General features: G+C 40.9%; 2 protein-coding genes across 8 annotated transcripts in view; both read left to right on the top strand.

The window, feature by feature from the left end:
• znf423 (zinc finger protein 423) overlaps positions 1-12625 on the top strand; it is a 138154-nt gene extending 125529 nt beyond the window's left edge. For all 7 annotated transcript variants that reach the window (XM_067501305.1, XM_067501304.1, XM_067501303.1 and 4 more), the window contains one exon: positions 11668-12625. In XM_067501305.1, the coding sequence (XP_067357406.1) occupies positions 11668-11697 (30 nt within the window). In that variant the 3' untranslated portion in view covers positions 11698-12625. The remainder of the gene's footprint in view (positions 1-11667) is intronic.
• Positions 12626-14898: 2273 nt separating this feature from the next.
• si:ch211-212o1.2 (uncharacterized protein LOC492735 homolog) overlaps positions 14899-21640 on the top strand; it is a 43925-nt gene continuing 37183 nt past the window's right edge. The window contains exon 1 of the mRNA XM_067501639.1: positions 14899-15234. Within this exon, the coding sequence (XP_067357740.1) occupies positions 15075-15234 (160 nt within the window). The 5' untranslated portion in view covers positions 14899-15074. The remainder of the gene's footprint in view (positions 15235-21640) is intronic.

The raw sequence follows: 21640 nt of genomic DNA, 5'->3' as shown, positions 1-21640 counted from the left end.
TGTAGAAGGTGGACTTCGTATCATTGTATCAGAGAAATGTAGGCAAACAACAAATTTTATCTGGCACTCACCTGAGCAGACCATCCTCATTTCTTCCACTGAGTGTCTTCATTTCTCATTATTTCTCTCTATTTGTCCATCCACCCTCTGTCCATTTCTCTGGCCTCTCTCCCTCTATCTCTCCTCATGAGCTCTTAGCAGGGTTCTGGCAAGCTTCATGTCATTAGGGTCCAGACACATTGGTGTGTATGTGGGTATTAAAGAGAAGAGAGGAGATAAGTCACCCAAAGGTAGGTCCTGGGCCAGATGTAGCCAGGTCTGTCATGATGGAGACCTTCCTGTCTTCTTGCACTTCTTCTTTCCTCTGCACCTCTTGTATGTCTTTGGCACCAGACAGGTGACCTACAAAATGTGCAAGTCAAACATCAGACTTGTTAAATCTATAACTTCCTATATGATGTTTCCTGCTTTGACCAAGGTTGCATGTTTTAGACACAGCACAGTTTTCTATGAAAATTTATGTATATACTCATTAGACTGAAAAACACTGAAAATTCAGTAGCTAGAGAGAGATGATACATCTGGGCTAATGATTAACCTTGAGTACATATATAATGTGTGATGCATTTTTAAGATAATTTATTCACACAATCAACAAGGACAGATGATAAACTGATTAACATGTAGTTAGTATTGAGAGCATCTCCAGCTATAAAAGACAGTATTTCCTACATTGTGTTTTAAAGTTCCCCCTCACAGATGGAAAAGCAAAGCATAATAAAGTGGACTTTTCTTTAAGTGGAGCTTGGAAAAGGACCACCACCTTCCTTGTCTGTGCTTACGTGTCCACAAGAGTAGCTCATAGGATACCCCCCCATGCTCTACTGGAATTTCATGAATACCCTACTGTTGGGTTCTGACAACCACAACAGCGCTGATTACACCTGGAAATACAGTTCAACAACAGTGAAATAACACACAAGAGTCGACTTTTGTCTTTTACTTGCACAAGGGGAGTCCGGCGGGGTCTTAGTGACTTAACACTTCACCCGAACTCAGCCAACTCCACCGGGCTCTTACTTGTTCACACTATTTATTGGGAAACAGAGATCAAAGCAGATAGAGAGTTCAATGCAGAAAAACAACTCCTTATAAGTAATAGGCCAATGAAAAAGGCAATTCATCACATAATGATAATATAGCGTTGCATTGTTTCCTTGACCACTGGTCAACAGACTTAAAGGCAAACTACAAAGGCAACTATCAAAGGCAAACTATCAAAGCTACATGGTGTCACTAATGACATCATCAGTACATATACACGTCACAAACATACATTACATTTAATGTTGGAAACAATTAACAAACCCTAACACCTACCCTATTAAATGTGAATAGCACCTTTTCCTCTGAGATTTTGAAAAATATACTTTTTCACCAGAATTTGAGCCAATATAAAGTTTTGGCCAAACACGTTGGTAGATCAACTAAAGTAAATGAGGACAGAATCTGGATCTCACTATATTTTCCACTACATTTTGATGGTCACCCCCTTGCAGGCTAAACACAAGTTCCACCTCAGATTGGCATTGTCTAGAATGCACCTAATAATATTTAATAACAAGACCATAAATGTTCCTAGTTCATAGTAATGGCTGCATTCAACTCGTACATAATTTACAGGGTGTTTGGTGAAGAGGTAGAAGTACACACGCAAAGTTGGCAGTGATGTAGGGCCAGAGGTGGTGGGCATATGGCTGGCCAGTCCATTTAACAGCAGGGTGACTGCTGGACCATGTCGGTTAATGTCCACACACAGGCAACACTCACACCTCACACACCCAAGTCTATAAACCTCTACATACACACACACACATTGTATGCAACACAAACACCGCATCCCTCATGAACTCTCACCTTTCTTCAATTGGTATACCTTCAATTGTATAAATCATTGAATTTGCATTTATAGAATGGACCCAGCAGCAGAAAGCTATTCTTTTCACGTATTCACTGAGCTGAGTTTGGTCAGGTTGGATTAGTTTAATTCTGTGGTTTTTACAACTAAGTTCTACCTGTTTGATCCCTCTGTTCCTGGACCTTTTTCCTCTTTGGCAGCTGGATAGTGCCTATATCCATTTTGTTACTCTTTGGTCCAGGCCCTAGTGTGTGTTTGTGTGTAGTGTGTGAAAACTTGCAGCCCCAGCCTGACCTGCCACAGCTCCATTGCCCCATGGGAGGCCTTTCTAAGTGGACTAGACAGAAAGGCTGACTGGGGGAGATGGAGAGCTACAACCATAGAGGTTAATGCCACTGCTAGCTGTTACCGCATGTGTGCAAGTATGTGCATGTGTGTGCTTGTATCTGCCAGAGAAAGTGGAGTAGAGTTGTGTGTGTGTGTGTGTGTGTGTGTGTGTGTCTGTTTTAATGAGCTGTGGATGGATGAAAAAGGCTAGTTGGCCAGCTAGAAAAGGCTTTGGCCTCTTTCAGCCTCTCAGGGGGGCCATACGCTGTCCAGCTCTCTCTCTCTCTCTCTCTCTCTCTCTCTCTCTCTCTCTCTCTCTCTCTCTCTCTCTCTCTCTCTCTCTCTCTCTCTCTCTCTCTCTCTCTCTCTCTCTCTCTCTCTCTCTCTCTCTCTCTCTCTCTCTCTCTCTCTCTCTCTCTCTCACTCACTCACTCACTCACTCACACACACTCCCAAGGGTCATTGCAGCATGGACACACCCCTGCATCATCTTCTCTTCCTCCTGGTTGCACTCCTTCAGTCCCTCTTTCCATCTATCTTTATATCCCATTCTTACATACATACATACATACATACATACATACATACATACATACATACATACAGTGTTCCTTTTCTCTCTTCCTCCACTTGCCGCCTTCTTCCTTCTCTCTGACTCCCCCAGTCTGTCCCAAAAGAACCAGCCCCTATGTATATTTTAGCCCCTCTCCTCTCTTCCTCTCTTCTGTGTCTCTCCCCAGTGTCCCATAAATAGTGCAGACGTAAGCTGGTAAATAAGAGATGTTTTGGTGTGTGTGTGTGTGTGTGTGTTTGTACATATGAAATGCTGTGGCCCTGATTAGTGAGGTCCTTCTGTATCCCTCTCTGCCTTTAGTCACAGACTTCACATGGGGTTTTCTCATTCCTTCTCTCTTTTAGTCTTTTTTTCTTTTGCAATTAGTATGATTTTGTCAGTTTTGGTCTATTTTTTTAGTGGCAGACTTTCAACCACCACAAAGAAACAACTATTTGTACATTTATACTTCATACGGAAAATTTCCAAGCACCCATGATGCCAATTATCCAAATATCTATAAGATGCAATGTTCTAGTGCTTTTTCTTTGGAGGCTATGCTTTCCTCTTGTAGGGGAATACCTACTTTGAAATAGTAATTCAGCTCAACTCAGCCCTGACTCTTTTTTGTTACACTCCCCGGCAGACTTTTTGATCTTTACATTGTTTTTACGCCTCCAGGGGGTGCTGTACTGCAGCTTCTGGCCTCAGTGCTGTCTCCTATCCCTCCCTTCATCCATCATTCTTGCACTCTCCCTAATCATCCATTTTCCTGGCTTTGCGTCTGTTATGCTGCACAGTTTCCTTTAGCAATAGTAAATATTTAACAACTGCTAGATGGGTGGATTGCTGGCCAGGTTAATAAATGGGTTGATGTGGGCTGGATGGGGGAGCATCCTTTAGTTGTTTTCATGTTGATTCCTTCCACTGGAGTGTCCCCTTTGCCTCTGTCCCAGTGGTGTTGAATATTTGAGAGTTGTGCTCACACACAATCACAAAGACGAGCAGGGATGTGTTCCCTTGTAGACAGATTTAAAAGAACATGTAGTGTACATACACAGTGATGGGTAAAAGACATGACGAGATGATCGACTGAGACAAGAAAATGAAGAAACAGAGTTCCAGAGTATCACAGAGAGAGATGGAAAAAAGCAGTCCAACACAGAGACATAAGTAAGCATAATGCCGATTGATCCGACCTTAAGCAGTTTCATTTTACATTAACGCAGTTGGACTACTTCCTAACATCAGTAACATGTTTTTAATGATTAGGGGCACTGTAGCCTAAAGATATTAACCAACCTCTGCAGAGTTAGTGCGTTGTCTATACCTGGAAAATGAAAGAAATATTTAAATCTGTGCCCTCCATGCAAAAATGATGAATAAAAGCTCTATGTTGGTGTTTAATGTTGAGGATAGAAAAGTTGGGCAGACTGCTCAGCAGCTCTGGTTAGGATAAGGGCAGTGTGTGTGCATCTGTTTGTGCGTGTGTATGAGAAATGAGCTGCGTTTAGCCGTCTGTGAATAATGTTGTCTTTGTCTGAATGTAAGAGCCTTGCTGTCTCCCACTAACTGAATTATGGAAAGGTGTGGATGTGGCTGAACTGGCAATAGGTGTTATCTTTGTTTGTGTGTGTGTCTGTGTTTGTGTGTGTGTGTGTGTTTCCCATTGTCTAGATATTGCTGTCAGTTGTGACTGCAGTGTCAATTCATAGTGTGTACTCTATGATCCACGTATCCCTTGGCTCTTTGTGTTTGTGTGTGTGTCTGTGTGTGTGAATTTGATCCATATATCCCTGTGGCGTTCCAGGGGAACGTGCTCAGCTGCCCCACAGCTCACTGGGAGAGTCTGCATTATTAGAATGGGGACCTGGGACTCACATACACACACGTGCACACACCCTCTCTCTCACCTCCAGGAATCCCTGGACTTGATGGTATTTGCAGCAGGGGAAAGACTAAAACAAAAAAATTCAAAACAAAATAGAGGTGACGAGACCGAGAGAGGCTACATATCTGCCAGCCTTACCCAAAATTACAGTACCAAAACTGCTACTACAGTATTTATAGTATTACTGCAGATATTTCTATTACAGATCATTGAATAAAAACCTGAATTATAGAATGAGCTGAACAAAACAATGTTAGCAAAACAATGATAAGAGTGTTCAAAGTCAAAACTAATACTGTTATTGCATCTAATGTCCTTAATCTTGGCCGATATTTTTACTTCGTCTGACCAACTAAGGAAAAATTGCATACAAATTGTGTCCTTGGCTGTTCACACTGTCGGGGATTTTTGCAGACTTCATTGTTCCACGCGGTAAATGCAAAGCACCTTCTGTTTATGTTGGAGTTAAATAGAAGAAAGTAAGTCTCAATATGGGACCAGTTAATCATCTGGAAATGTTATATTTACGTGTGTGTGGTTGTGTGTGTGCGTGCATGTGTGTTTGCATTTATGCTTTGAGTACTGTGCCGCCAGACAGACAAAGACACTCACATGCTGGGTCTCAGTGAGGGAGGAAAGAGGAAGAAAAAAACAAGTTAAAAAGTATCGTTGTTTTGAGTTAAAGCGGAGGGACAAAGAGATGGGTGCAGATGAGAGACAAAGAAAGAGTGACATAAGCTTGAAGAAGGATAAACAGAGCTAGGGATAGATACAAAGGCTTATATGAGCAGCATATAATTATATATTCCTATCATTTGGGTGTACGTCTGTTACGAGTAAATGGCAATTTGTCACAGAACAAAACAGACTCTGCATGGCGTAGTGTTCTACCACTCCTTCCAAAATACAGAAATGCAGACATGCAGAAATGGGCATAGCACTTACAAACACATTGGGCCTCATTATATCAGAAACTGAAAAAAATATTTTCTGTTTGTTGCACAGTTATAGTACATCACTCAACAAGTATTGCCCTCATACTATAATTTCTATGCTTTCATAAAATTTGAGTCTCAAATCAGACTCATCTATAAAAGGGGCATACTGTATGTCACCCCTCCATCTTCATGCCATTGAGAGAGTCCTTTTGCCTTTCTGCTACTTCAGGGAGCAATTTTATAAAAAAAAGAAAAATAAATAAATAAATAAATAAAACAGCTGGCCCCCTAGAGACTCAGAGATAGGGCGTGTGCAATAATATGACAGTTACACGGAAAGCCAGCATACTCTGCTCAATTGTGAGCTTGTGTGTGCTGGACAAATCGTGTCGGTGCATTTATTTTTTCATCTGTGGCCTTTGTATTCATTTTTCAGTTATGTCTGTCTGGCACTTCACAGTACACAGTGTGTATGTGTGTGTCCTTTTGTGGGTGTTTTTCCTGATACTTTATACACATCTTGTAGTTTGTAATATGCCTTTGTTTTTATATCGGTTTTGTGTGTCTTGTCACCCATATCTGCAGCCTCCAGTCCTCATCTGGCACTCAGTTTCACAGACTGCAAGAACCACATTCCTACACCCTTAGTGTACTCTGTATATAGGGGGGTGCATGCATGTGTGTGTGCAAGAGAGACGGTAATTAAATAACTTATAGAACATACATTTTTCTCTGCAATGCTGTGACTCAAATGTTTCATGTAGGTCTAGGAGATGATGGGGTATTGTGGTGTTGGTGAGGTCACTTCCCATCTTGTGTAGCAGCTCCAGCAGGTAGCCTCTACCTTTGCTGTGAATCTTGTGTAGATCCATGCGTGTTTGTATTCGATGTTGTGTTTGTGCACACATGTATGTGCATCCCCTTCATGCTGTGAATGTATTTTGGGTTGTGTTTGCTGGTCCAGACCTGGCTGTTTGGGCCAGTAGCAGCAGGAGAGGGGAAGTCCCCGTGGGAGGAAAAAAGGGAGGGAGCACTCCAAACAGGACATGGTCAAAGATGTCACCCTAGGTGGGTTGCCGGAGGAGGAAAGTGGGGGTCATCGTGACTTGGCTAGAAAAAGAGAGGGCTACCATTTTTTTGGATAGATAATCTTAAAATAATGTATGGATTGTCACTTAAAATCAGATGAATAGACAGAGGGATGGGAGGGACTGATGGAGACAAAGACAAGTATAGGAGGGGAACAGGGAATACGTGTCTGTGGGATTTTAGGGCAAGGGGTGCTTTTATTTTTGATCCACTCCCGAGGCAGCATCCTGTCCTGGCCGGGTGGGGCTAAAGACAAGCCAGGCAGCAGAGGAAGAGGGCTAAGACAGCCCATCTGCTAGTCCCAGACACACATGCTTAAGCACACACACACAGACATAGACACATTCACTCTGTTGGAAGAGTGTCAACTTGGAGCTAAAAATACACTGAACCCAAAGAAGACCACGAGGCGACTAAGGTGATTTTTCATTTGGTGTTAAAAACAGCAGTAGAGATGGGGCACATGCACACTCAGGCACACACAGCACTTGGACTCCCTCCAATTACCCCCACATACACACACATTTGACAAAAATTTACGTACTGACAGACACTCACTGCATGTTGGTAGAACATGTATACACACACACACACACACACACACACACACACACACACACAATGCATTGTTCCAACAGCAGTGCTTTTTCTTCTCATGTCTGTTAGAGATTTGTGTGTGTGTGTGTGTGTGTGTGTGTGTGTGTGTGTGTGTGTGTGTGTGTGTGTGTGTGTGTGTGTGTGTGTGTGTGTGTGTTTCAGATAACTAGGAGAAAGTTACAGTCTTGGCTGTCAGACAAGGTCATCACCGTGTTGGTGGCAAAGTCTGATTGTTTTCCCTCTAACTCTGCTCTAACCCGATATTTATAAAAATATATTTTTTCTCTATGAAACAAACACACACCTGTGTCCTTCTACTGCAATGCACACACACACACACATATAAAGAAATGCATATTAAAAGTGACCTCCAGACATCTTAAACACAACCATCTGCATCAACACCACAACACACACTCGTTTAGCATGTAATGCAGTAGATAGCAGATAGGAGCAGGACAAGGTAGATTAGATTTTCTCTCATTTCTATCTCTGTGTTTCCTCTGCCAACCCCTTCTCCCTTTACCTATGAGACTGTGTTTGTGTCTAAACTATTGTGTATTGTAGCCCCTGCATTTTCATTTGGCATTGTGTTCCTATATGCATGTGCTCTTAGCTAGGCATGCATGTGAATGTATTCCTGCAGATGTATCTGGCAGTGATGTGCATGGGTAATGCGACAGGGCCATATTTCCCCTGAGCCCTGGGCTCTGCAGGCTTTAGCCTTGCGCTCTCTAAGCAGTTTAGGAAAAACAATGACAGGCCTCTGTATTGACTGGTCTGATCTGGCCTGGCCTGTGGAAGACTGGCTGTTCTCACGAGAATATGAACACACACCCTCGGCTCCAGTCGAAACATAGTGGAATAAAGTCCAAACCATGGTTTGTGTTAGTATTCCTTTAATTTAAACCATTCTGAATTGGGTTTTACAAAATAACATGAGCTCAGCTGGGACAGATTTGAAAGAACACATTACATTTAAATAAATATGCACAGCTCACATGCAACGGCCCTTTATTTTCAGTTTCCTATGTTTCTTCCTGCACACTCGCTTCTTCTGTTTCACTTTAAAGTTTTTATATTTCCTTCTTGTGGAATTTTATTAGCAGCACCTCCATGTGAAATGTTTTGCCTCAATCAAAAAATTAAAACCACAGTTAACACTAAAGCTATTCAGTCATCTTCCTTTATCTCCTCCTCTTCACTTTTATGTCCATTTGTCATTTGTTTTTTTTCTATAGAATATTTCAATTACTCTGCTGTAGAGCACATGTCCAATTGTGACAGAAACACACGCACTCGTGATTGATTATAATGCTCCACAATCATGACATACCTCCCAACAACGTAAATGAAGAGCAGTACCTGACATTGTATTACGTATTGTGACGAGTTGTCATTCACCCATCGTCTACATCTCATCTAACTCTCTCTGACTTACATCCCTGTTTCTCCATTTTATTTTCTCTCTCTTTATCATTTTCTTCTTCTTCTCTTTCTCTTGTCTCCCACTCTCCCCTCTCCTCTGGGCTATTTCCAGCAGTCCACTGCAGCTCTGCAAGCCCCTCCAGGGAGTGACCATGGCCTCCCTCCGTTCATCCCTCCCATCCTTTTCTCTCTCTCTCTCTCTCTCTCTCTCTCTCTCTCTCTCTCTCTCTCTCTCTCTCTCTCTCTGTCCTTCCTTTCCATCCCTCACTTCATCTACAAATCAATATGCCACCAGTAGGACCTAAGGGAAAAACACACGCACACACATATCACTCGCCTTTTCTCTCTGTCTCTATCTCTTTTCCTCTTCTCCTCTCTAGTTTCTTACTCCCTTCCTCAAATTTTCGTTCATGCACCCATTCTGTTACTGAGTCATATTTACTTTTCTCTCCATTCCCATTTCTGTTGTCCTTTTTACAGACCTTGTTCTTCGATGTCATATATGAGGCAAGTGTGTAATGATGAAAGCCAGACAGAGATTGTAGGAAACTGGAAAGTTGCCGCTTGGACTCCTCTCCTCTCCTCTCCTCTCCTCTCCTCTCCTCTCCTCTCCTCTCCTCTCCTCTCCTCTCCTCTCCTCTCCTCTCCTCTCCTCTCTGTGTGTAAAGATGATCGAGTCCGACCTCTTCTGGCAGTGAAAGGAAATGCAGCCAGTTAACTTGGAAATAGAGCGGAGAAGCTGAGAATGAGAGGAAGTGACAGAGGCAGCAGACAGAAAGAGAGAGGGAGGTTTTTCTATCATAATGGGGTCAGTGGCTCCCAATGAGATCTTTTTCCCCACTAGAGAGACCCACACACACACACACACACACACACACAGAGAAACACTTCCCATTCATTATTTTCCTCATTTTGCTCACCCACTTCTCTGAAATTGTGTGTGTGTGTGTGTGCATGTATGTGTAGAGCCCTCTCTAGTGTGTGTAGGGCATTAATACCCTTTGCTTTCCCCTGGACAGGGTAGCTTGGCCTCTAAAGCCAACTGACAGACACTCTCAAACACACACACACACACTCATACAGCATGCTCCCTCTTGCTGTCTCTACTCGAGCTTTCTCACACACACTTGCACACCAAAGAGCTCAACGAAACATGCACAGCAAGATAAGGACCATAGAATGACAAATAAGTATTTATCAACCCAAAACCACGTATAATCCTTCACATTTCTATCCCCATCCTCCCGCCTCTGTTTTCGGTTCATCCCCCTTTCCCCTCTTTTTTTTAATCTCCCATCCACTGTTCTTTTTTTTTACTTTCTTGCAGATAGGCCTCACTACAGAGAGTGCGGATTTGTGTATGTGTTTGTGTATGTGTGTCGCATCATGTGTGCGAGGTAGGGAGATGGAGAGACAGACAGAAGTAGGGAACGCTTCACAGGGAGAAAGCTGTATAGTCTGGGGAAAATGAGGAAAGAGGAGGAGGAAAGCATCCTGGTGGAAATTTCTTCGATACACACACACAAAGTCTCAGTGAAATCTTTCCAATCATCACCCCTTCTTCCAAACACACTCACACATTCATACACACATAGACTGACAGTATCCCCTCAGCTTTAGATGTGATGCTAGCTAAGTTCCAAACCAGCAAACCCAGATTATCACGGGCTCAGTTCCCTGTTGTAGCTGATATGGAGGAGCCACAAAGGACTGACTGTGCCTGTGTGTGTGTCTGTGTCTGTGTCTGTGTGTGCTTATATTTTTGGAAAAAAGTTTTTTCCTAACAAAGTTAGAACCTTTTAGTTAAGTGAAGACATGTTGCTAGCCCTAAGATGTTTGGGGGCCTTCTGAGGGTTGTATTAAAGTTGGTTTAAGCTTAGGTTTAGTGTATAGGTTAAGGTTTGGCATATAGTTTTTATGGCTAGTTTTAAGGTAAGGGGCTTGTTCTACCAACTATAGAAATACAAACATGTATGTTTGTGTTTGTAACATGGTTAGTAAATTAAACCTGCTAAACCTGTTGTTTCATGCATTAGTACATTAGTGTTTCATGCATTTTCTTTCTATGAGAACAATTTAAGATTATGCTTTTTTGTTTATTTGCATAATTCCATCAGTGAATCTTGGTTCCTCCACCAGTGTGTTTTTGCATTGTTACTGTGTATTTGTGTGTGATGCACTGATGCCTTTGGAGAGGTGAGTGCATAGGCATCTCTGAGGCATGGAGACAGTCTCTGTAAACTGTTATTTACATTATCAAAAGACACCGGGGTTTCTCAGATCTGAATCAACCAAGCAAAGCACTGGCTTCAAAACTAATACACCACAAATTCTACATGATCTGTAATTGTTTGGTTCTGACCAATCCAGGTTCTACTTTGTTTAATGACTGCATATATTACTGGGTATGGAGCTGTTATTTTGTATATGTGTGTGGATGTTTAAATGGACCAAAAATCACATCTCATGCAGTATTTGTTGTTCTGGATGCAGTCGCCATTGACAACGCTGCATGTCTACTGCAAGAGATTTGTACATCATTATGATTACACACAGTTTCAAAATATGTCTCTTCTCATTGAAAATCCTTTGTGTGAGCAACAATTCAACATTTGTACTGTACCTACTAGTTTATGCTTCTCTCAGTCTACACCATGCTGTAGAGTTGTCTGCTTGTCATGTTTTGTCTTCTTCCTCTCTGTTATTTTCTATTCTCTTCCTCTTTCTCCCCTTTCATGAGACCATGTATAAAGCGAGGAGGCCTTGCTATCTGTACAGTGGGAGGCAGTTGTGTTTCTGTTCTCTTCTGTTCTATTATTGGGTGGGGGGGCAAGTGGAAAGCACTATGCTCACGTAGCCCATTATTTCTCTCATCATGTGTTCTCACTTTTTCTCTCTATCTCTCCCTCTCCCTCTCTCCCTCCAGAACCACACACTGAGTCAGCACGCGCAGTGAGACCCGAGGCCCGGCAGGATCTCTCGGCTCAGCCGGGGCCCCCGACCCAGAACCGGCAGGGGATCCCCATCTCCACATCACAGCCAATCAAAGTGTCATTTGCAACTCACATGTAAAACTCTAACGATCGCGCCACTGGGCGCGGCTATTAGGAGCAGCGGGGGAAAGGAATATTAATGGGATATGCTATTAAATAAAGAAAGGAAAAAGTGGGTGAGAGAAACGGTAAGAGCTAGATGAAGTAAAGAGAAGAGTGAAAAAAGGTATTGTATGTGCAGTATTTTTATTGTCCCTGCCAAACCTCCCTACCAGCTTCTTCCTCCTCCCCTCCTCCTTTTCTTTCCTCCCACCCATCAGTCCCCAGGTCATGCATTTTTATTTTTTTTAACAAATAGAAAAGAAAAAAAGCAACAAAACATTCTTTGTTTTGTTTTTTTAATAGATTGTAGGAAATGCTTCACTTTATTGTCCCCTCAGTTGCTTGTTGTATTCAAATTCATAGGTGCCAATTTCTTTGATTTTTCTTTCTACCATATGCGCTTATTTTCTTTAACACTTTTGTACCTTTCATTTCTCGCCGTAAGTAGGTACTTGTGCTGTGTTGTGATTGTTTGTTTGCCAGTCGTAATATTCCTCAGTTTCTTTCCCCAGACTCTCCTTTTTATGATTATTGTTATATATATTTTTCCTTTTTGTAATTACTATGGAAAAAAGACATCAAACAAAATAAAGTTCAGAAAACCATACAGATGTTTCTTTTTTGGATTGGGTTTTCCAGTCTCTATGGGGCGTATAATGGTTATTGTAAAAATGAATATCATGAATTTCTGTGCATCTGGTCAATGACTGCTTTTTAAATGTGAATTAACCAGACTGCAATAACCTAGTACAGACACAAAAAGATAAACAAATAAATAAATGACAAAGATTCTCTGTGTGATGTTCCTTTTATTTAAAGAAAATGCATTTGTGAACTTGCCTGTGATGATAAAGTGATCGTCAAAATCTGCTCAGTTTAGATTTTTTCCAAAGCTAAGTACAAGTGAGGTACAATGCAAGCAAAAATCTAAGTCAAGGAGAAAACATCAAAGCAAAGTCCTATTTTTAATAGATTGACTTGCATTTGTGCTATACTTAAAAGTTCTCCACATAATGCTTTTAAACATTAGGTACATAAAAATAAAGGTTCTCTGACTCAGTGGTTCAAAACTAGGGATCAGAATCTCTCCATATGCTGGAAGAAGAAATACTATATATATTTTTGCTTTCTTCTTTTTGGTAAAGTAATAAAACGAGTCTTTACTCCTTTAAACATATGAATTTCTCAGACTTTATATACAAAACTGACATCTAATGACACCTGCCACATAGTCTGAAGGGATTATTATATATTATGCGAGTGCAGTTGTATTGATTGGGTGGTCCACTCTGTTTAAAACCACTGTAGGCACCACTGAGCTTTATGCACTTGAACCATATAACAAAGCACTGAATTTGCCAGTTGTGATGGGTTACAACAACAGGTTGATTTCAGATTTATACCAACTTGAGATCATGTAATAACATGTTTGGAGACATAAGTGGATAGAAATAAAAACACTGCCCATTTGTTTGTAAGATGATATTATTCAGCAAAAGTTAAAGTTAGTATTTGTCCATACACATACTGCATTAAAAAATACTTCCTTGCTGCTACAAAAGAGAGAAGTCACTGTGTGTCATGGGCCCTGATGAGGTGCGGTCCCATTATACCCAGGGACTTTGCCACAATAATCTTTGAATGTCTGTGTTACTATTATTACTAAGTCATTCATCAGAAAAGTGCAGTCAAAGAAGGTTATATTTACCAGAAACCGGCAAACGATGCTGCTGCTGCAAAAAAAAAAAAAAAAAAAAAAAAAAAAAAAAACATTCACGTACTGTATGCAATAATACAAATAATCTATGATAAAATATGACAATAGACACATGACAAGGAACATACAAGTTGCACAACACATCACTTGTACTTCTTTAAAAAGAGATAAAACAGGTAATAAAATTAAATTTCCAAGATAACTCAGATTCAAAAAGTTGTTAATTATAAATTAAATTAAAAACAATTACATTAGTCATAAGGTGTAAAGTATACTAGAAATACTGAGTCTCACCCTCAGTGACTGAAGAGTGGATACTGAAAAGGTGCTATTAGATAGGTTTGTAATGTTTTACAGGTTTAACATCGGAAGATCAAATGATCAATAAAAATGTAATTGCATATATTTATGTATCCTGGGTAAAAGAAAACAAAAAATAAACATATTTAAAAAACATGAGAGATCACAAACGTAATTCTGAATGGATAAACTTGGATTAACAAGGCGAAGAGACAAGATCTCACTCCAACAGTGCTTCCAAACTTTTTAAAGTGAGCTCCACTGGCTGTGATTTTACAACTTACCACTTGTTTTAAGAGTATATTTTTTGCAGTGTGCAACCTTCTGTTCATTATCAGTATCCATGTGTCTGGGCAGCTGAGTTCTTGGAGCCAATGAGACCCTCTCTGCCAGACGGCTGATAGGTGGGCATCCATTCCCTAAAACCGACCATGATTGTGTTTTACTGAAACAGTAAACCCTTTCCTCTGTAGATCACACTGAATATGATTTGTATAAATCCATTTGGTTTCTGTTGAGAATAAGCTACATAATTAGCAACTGTAAAAAAAAAGAAAAAACAATTTTATTTCAAAAATTTACTTTACTCTAATTTTCCATCACATTACTGAATTTGACTTTACTGTGATAGGGTATCATCCGTTTTCATTTTACTTTTGACTTTATGATGGACTACATGGATTGGGGAATTTACAAGGAGCACCTGAAGGCATCAATGAGGATGAGTTTAAACTGCAAAAATAAAATAGTATTTCTTGCTTTATTATTTAATTATGTCCCTGGGGGAAATCAATCAATAAATCTACTTTTCGTTACTGCAAAACGCAGACGGTCCCTGCAGCAGACGTGGTGGCTGAACTACAGTTTGTTTAACTAAACCCCTGTGATACGAGACCGCTTTTTTTAATAATTCAACACAAGTGGTCCTTCTCGGTTACTGACAGTGGTTCATGTGGTTTAAAAATTAAAAATAAAAACAACAATCAAACAAAAAACAGTAAAACAGGTCTGTGTGTCAGCGCAGCCCCGTCTGTGTATTTCCGGGTTCTCCGGCGCATCCCATTTAGCATCAGTTGGTTCAGCCTCCTTCCTCCATCCTGCTACAACAAGAGACACCGGAGGCCGGAACACCAACCAAACCAACCAGTTATTGACCGGGACAGATTTATAATTGATGTCTTAGAGCTAAAGGCTAAAGCGGGGGGGTAGCGCGCAGGGGATATGGCGGCGTCGCTTCTCTCCGAGACGGACATCAGGCACCGGTCCATGGCGGAGGAGGATCCGAACGGGAATGAGCACGGGGCGGCTGCTCGCAGCGCTGCGCCTCGCTGGGGACCGCAACACGCAGGGGCCCGACAGCTAGCACGGCTCTACTCTCCCGGTGAGGACCAGGATTATTATTGTAGCTGACAGTGAAAGTGTTGCTGTCACTCGCTTTGTCAGTAGCGGCGCTAAGTATGAGACATGGCATCAGCAGAGGCCTAAAAGCCCCAGTGCAATATCGATGCTGAGGGCTGCACAGATGACGGAAACGAGGATGCTGATGAGGACACACACACACACACACTTGTTTACAAACTGCTAACACTGTGGCTATAGGCTTACTATAGGCAACTTACCAGTGATTTGTCATTCATGACTAATTACTACGAAGCTGGCCTTGCTATTATTGTGGCTGTGACACAGCAGGACGCAGCCTCACATTTAGGTTGCTGTGAATTGTTGCTTTACAGAGTTAAAGGCCTCTCAGTCGATTCTGCAGCTGCACTGGAAACTGTTTGTTTGCTAAATCTTCTGGCAGACCAAAAAAGAGGGCCGATCAATGCTTCTCTCATCACTCTAACTCAGTTATAACTCAACCTGGGCCTCTATAGTGAATTGTCTCTATAAAGTTAGTGCCTATCTGACTTACCTAGAAACACACTTGCTATATTAGTAAAAGTCACTGTATGGACAGTTTCTGACTTCAGACTAGATGAGACTAATTTGTATCTAACATCAGTCTCAGGCCATTTGTGCATGTTGTTCTACATCCCCACTAACGTGATTTCCTGTCATCTGTAATCATGTCCTTTTGGCTAACTAATATATTGATTACAGTGATATGTGTATTGAATTAGACTGCTTGATTAAACCCTGTATTTTGTTGTAATGTCTGCCCATGGTCTTTATGTTGTCTAACAACAATATAGTTTAGGCGTTTGCTGTTCTGGACTTATTTTTACTGATGTACTATATGTAAACATTTAGCAGGATCAGAAAACATCCATATGGTTTGTTGTTGCACACCAGCAGCAGCAGCAGCAGTAGCAGTAGTAGTATATTTTATATTAGTTTTGTGTGGGTGAAAGCAGGTGCAGTTTGGTGTGAGTCCCTCTGTGAGCCCTAACCCCTTGGAGTCCTTCCAAGGGGTTAGGGCTGCTGCTTGGCATATTTTACAGGTAAGAAAGAGCCTTTGAATCTATAAATATCCCAGATGATGTCATCAGGGTTAACTTAATTTGGGCTTGGAGACTAAATATTTTGGAAAGAAAATATTTAGTAGTAGTTGATAAGTTGATAAGATCTGGGCATGGACATCCTAATATAAGATGTTTCATTATGGGAAGCGAATAAGCCAATGTTTTTGAAAGTGGGTCTGTTCTATTGACTGAAAGTGATGATACTGCGGAATTTGCTGGCAAGATTTAATTTTTAAAGTCTGTCTTAGAGCCGTGCTGTAATATGAATGTACAATGCAATGCCTCAGATTGGGCCTCTTAGGCCAAAGCCAGTCCAGTGCACTTATGGTACTGTATATTTAAAATTTCCATAGCATGAAAAACATTTCAGTCAAACACTTTAGGTAGAGACCCACACTCCCACAGGAATGATGGCTGTTTTTAGATGCTAGTGAAGTTGTTGCCTTCAGTTGCTACAGGTTTTTAGACCTAGGACAAAATCAATGTCTGTGACACAGTCTACAGCAGTAATCCTCAAATCCAATCCTTGGGGTCTAGAGTGTTGCTGGTTTTCTTTTTTGCCTGCTAGTTTAGATTCACCTGGCGTTTCAGGCCCAATAAGTCTCTGATTAGGCGTCTGGAATGAAAACTGGCTGCCAGAATGAAAAATAAGCTGCAGTTCGGACCCCAGAGACAAAATTTCAGGACCACTGGTGCAAAGGCTACAAATGCTGTAATAAAATGACAGTGGTGTTTTTTGTTTGTTTGTTAGTTTTTTAGCAGAATTTCCTGCTTCCATCACAGCAAAGTGTTGCTTCTGTGCCATGGCCCTGACGCCAGAGGTGGTAGCGTGCATTGCAGTCACTTTAAACAAATATGGCTTCAAGAGAACATTTGCTATTAACCTTTCCACTCCCTGCTTTGCTTTGTTTTTTTGTTATCTTTTTTAAATCTAACCGTAGCACCATTTATCTAGTAATTTCCCTGTTATTGGCATCTGTTTCCTGCAAATTAATCAAAAACTTTTCTCATTCTAATAATTTCTTCATACATAAACCTGCTAAAGCAATACAGGTGTATTTTCAGTATATTATCTGTACCTGTAATGTATTACCTCGTACTGCCATTTGACATCATGGCTTCACTCTTGCATTTACTGCCAGTTCTTTGGTTTCAGTCAACCATGGACTTAAAATGCTGAGAGATAAAGAATAAGTGCACAAAAGAAACACTGAGGCACATTGTCACTGATGATATATTGATGTCCGTGTGGTGATGTAAGGTGTGCTGTGCCGCAAACCATAGCTACAAAAAAACATGTCTTACCAGTTGCATTAAGCTGGATTGTGCCACATTTCGCCTGACCATCTGCCTTGCTTCTCACTTCACTGAGCATTTTAATTTCCTTTAGCCCGACCATGTTGGTGACATGTACACACTTTCAAAAAGAGGAATGATGATCAGCGCAAAGAAAGGTTTGTGTTATTACTACAGCATTATGTGAAGTTCATATGTACAACATGTGTCACTAGGTTGGCACTTAAATCTAAAAGCCTTGCAGCACTGGGAGTGTGTTTGTATTCACAGTCCACTGACCCTAGCAGTGCCTCACTCAACTCACTGAGCTGCAAAGGATCTTCAGGTCTGACTGGTGACTTAAATATTTTTTTGTTTTTAAAAAGTCTTTACTTCTGCCTGCATGCAGACTATCACAGAACATAACCTCCACCTGCCAGTAGTCCTATTCGGAGACAATGTGAGGAAAGCTGTCACCTTTGCCATTAACTTAATTGGATCTTCACTATTATTTGGTGCTGTTACATCAGAGAACACTATCTCCACTCTGGCATTTGATCTGTGCTATTGCCATGCAACACCAATGTTTTGCATTCATGTAATCAGATAAGCTTGCATACTTGCCTGCACACACACTCCCAACTGATTATTTAGCTTAAAGTTGGACACAAGCTGATGGCACAATTTAAATGAGCTTATGTAGTAGAAATGGCCTCTGCAAAAACAAACCCGGATATTGATGAGCATAAGACCACACTAATATAAAAGGCAAACAGATTTTGATATATTTAGGGTTTTAAATGAGAGGATGTGCAGGAGAGACAGGTTTTGTGCTGAAGGGACCACACAAGATAACACCACTTCCAAAAAAAAAACTTTAACTTTGACAAGTTAATGATCTAAAAGCACGTCTTCTAATACAACCTCAAAACGCTGTTGGATCAGTTGAGCCAATTATCAGCTGACCTGTATCAGTAGCCAAAGTGTGGGAGAGCATCACTTCAAATGAATATGGATCAAAACAAAGGTCACTGTCTGTGGTCTGGAGAACATTATTGTTGATGTGAGAGAGGGGCTGCTCTGATCAGCTGGAACTGTGATGTCATGTTTGCATGTTGTTGTTGGTTGGTATTTCCAGTTTTTAATACATCAATTAACATTGTGTGGTTCGGGAAATAGGGGGAGAAGGAAGAGTGATAGAAATGGAAAGTTGGAATTGACAAAAAATTGTAAAAGGTCACTGAGTTAAGAACAGAATGGCTGAATGAGTAAGTTTGTCCAGTTTCGACTGCGTGTATGTGGGTGTGTGTGTCCATGCACAAACATTTGTATGCATCGCCAACATTAAAATGAGTAGTGTATATGATATTCTGTACAATGCTGGGTATCATAATTTACGTTTTACTTAAAGTTTTTTTTTTGTCCTTTCGGCTTACCCCTGTGAGTTCAGGGCCGCCACAGCGGATCATTGTCCGCTTGTTGATTTGGCACAGTTTTTACGCCGGATGCCCTTCCTGATGCTACCCTCGCCAATTTCTACCGGGCTTGGACCGGCACTGCACAGCTGGGGAGGTGAATGTGCTGTTAGGGGTTCAGTGTCTTGCCCAGGGACACTTCGATATATAATATGGATTATAATGAGGCTTCATTATCAGGGAAAACAGCTGTTTTTGACTGCTTTTCTGTTATGTTCAAAAACTGTCTACAGTTATGACTGGGCAAGAGTCAACAGGACTCTATGAGGGCTTTGTCCACTTACAGTGCACTAGAAAAGCCAGCGTAATGCCACCTCAGTTTCTTTGTACACAGCTGCTGGTATCCTGGTATTAAAAGTAAGGCGCTTAACGTGACATTTAACATATGTTAAAAATACAATCCTTATCTGTTCTGCTTTCAGCAGTGGCAGATTAACTCAGCATTGATGAGCCTTTCTTCATTTGTACATCTGTAGCTATTTTCTCACGTGAACTTTAGTGGTGTAACTGATGCATGATTTGTACGGCTCATCCACCAGTTCGACATGCACGTGATTCGTGGAACACAAAGCTGCATCGTGTAACTTTAAGACAGCTCTCCCTCTCCCTGCTCCGCTGCAGCTCTGCTTCACTGTGTACGCTACACTGCAGTCTGCACAAATAAATAAGGATGCTACAATTAGGGATGCCCCAACACCAGCTTTTGAGTCCTCACATCATATAGCCATTGCATCCAAGTACGCAAAGGGGATCACAGTGACTACAAAGAGGTCTGCTCTCTTCTGAGATGGATATGCAAATATCATCATCTTTGTGAAAAAGCTTTTTAAGTTTTAGGATTTTTTTATTTTCTTTTTTAAATACCATTTTAGTCAGTTGCTTAAAGGAAATATACAAAATATAAAAACAACAAAAAACACAGCGCTAAGATTTAAACATGAGTATTTTGAAAGCTTGGCTATCTTCAATGTTGTATTGCATATCTAGCCCGAGGTTAAACATTGTGGCTGGACTAAGAATCTTTTTAGATTGGGGCCAAGTTAAACATCAGAATACATTATTGGTTGGGCTTCAAAAATGTTGACAATTTCGTTCTTCAGCTTTCTTCTTACAAACTCTCCGTTCAGAGTCTGCCTGTTTCTCTGTGAGCATATCACAATACATTGTTTGCATAATTATTCACTACAACGTAGTACGGTTATATTCATAAACAACTACTAGAATCTGAACCATGTTGTAAATACTGTGATGACACCTGGCTGAGTGACCTCCTTCCACTCAGCTGTGTTATGTTAGTGAAGGATTTTTGTACAAATGGAGAATGTTATCACAATGAGCCACCCACCGTGTAATAGAAGAGTTTTTATTAGTCGTTTGTTAATGTTATGTCAGGAGGATAAAGAGCAGGTTGAGGTTTGAGAAGCAAAACGCACAGCAAACAAAATGAGAGGGATGATGCTGATGAGAACCCATTGTGTTGGCTTTGCCAGCCTGTTGCAGAGCGTAGTGCTGATTGATGGCTAAGAGGATCACACATGCATTTGGGGTCCTGACACTTTATCCCTTCTCATTTAGAGGCCATGCAGCTTAGTTAGCAGACTGACAGTGAGTAAAAATAGCTTTGCAAGGCCGTGATAAGGGCAGTGTTCTGATGCAACACTGACTCTGCTGCTACACTTCAAACTAGTGTGCGACACAACACTACTCAGCAGCATAAAAGTGTTTCATTTAACCAACGTTTTAGTGAAACGCTTTTATAATTCTGGGGGAATGAAAAGTCAAACCACACCACTGTTTTCTGAAGTGTCGCGAGTACAGAATAAAAACTTTTAACTTGCAGATATGTCGGTTGACACAAGCTTTTTGTGCTTTTCTGTGCACATAATGAATCACAGTCCCCGTAAGAAGGCGTTTTAATCACACATATGATGTGAATGTGCTAACTGCACCTTGGGTGGTACAGCTTTCTTAAATATATGAGAACTCACCAGCTGCAGATCTTTTGAAAAATTAATAAGCTGCGATCAGACTTTACAAGAAATATAAAATCAAGAATCCTCAGTGATACCTGCAAGTGACATCCAACAAGCTGGAGTTATTGTGGCCGCAGCAACTGAAGACAAAAAAATAAAACCAATGAAAGGTAGTTATGTTACTAGTGCTGAAACTGTAAGCAAATTTCATATCATGATGACATGGACCAAAATTATCACCGTTATCAGTATTATCACTGTTTGGTTAAATGTGCTGGAAATGTTTAATATACACACACAAACTCTTATTCACATGCTTACCTGGAGTGGTTAGTGCCTTTTTGTGTGGAGCTTGCATGTTCTAAACTGGACAGGACAAGTTAAGAAGATGAATTAGTTGACATAAAATATTTTCTGTGTTGCTTTTGAGTACATAAATGAATGAATGAGTCTTAATACGATAATGATACCATCTGCAATGATCCATCAAAGACTGTAAATAATAAAGACCAGTGCCAAGAAGTTCAATTCTTTCCTTGGTGTTTTCTTACAGGGTCTTGCACCCCTGTTAAGCCACAAAAGTGCAGGTACAAGTGGTAATT

Source organism: Channa argus, chromosome 4, assembly GCF_033026475.1.
Source record: "Channa argus isolate prfri chromosome 4, Channa argus male v1.0, whole genome shotgun sequence".
NCBI lineage: Eukaryota > Metazoa > Chordata > Actinopteri > Anabantiformes > Channidae > Channa > Channa argus.
Note: the sequence above shows the minus strand (reverse complement) of the source record. Positions and strands in the feature narration are given on the sequence as shown.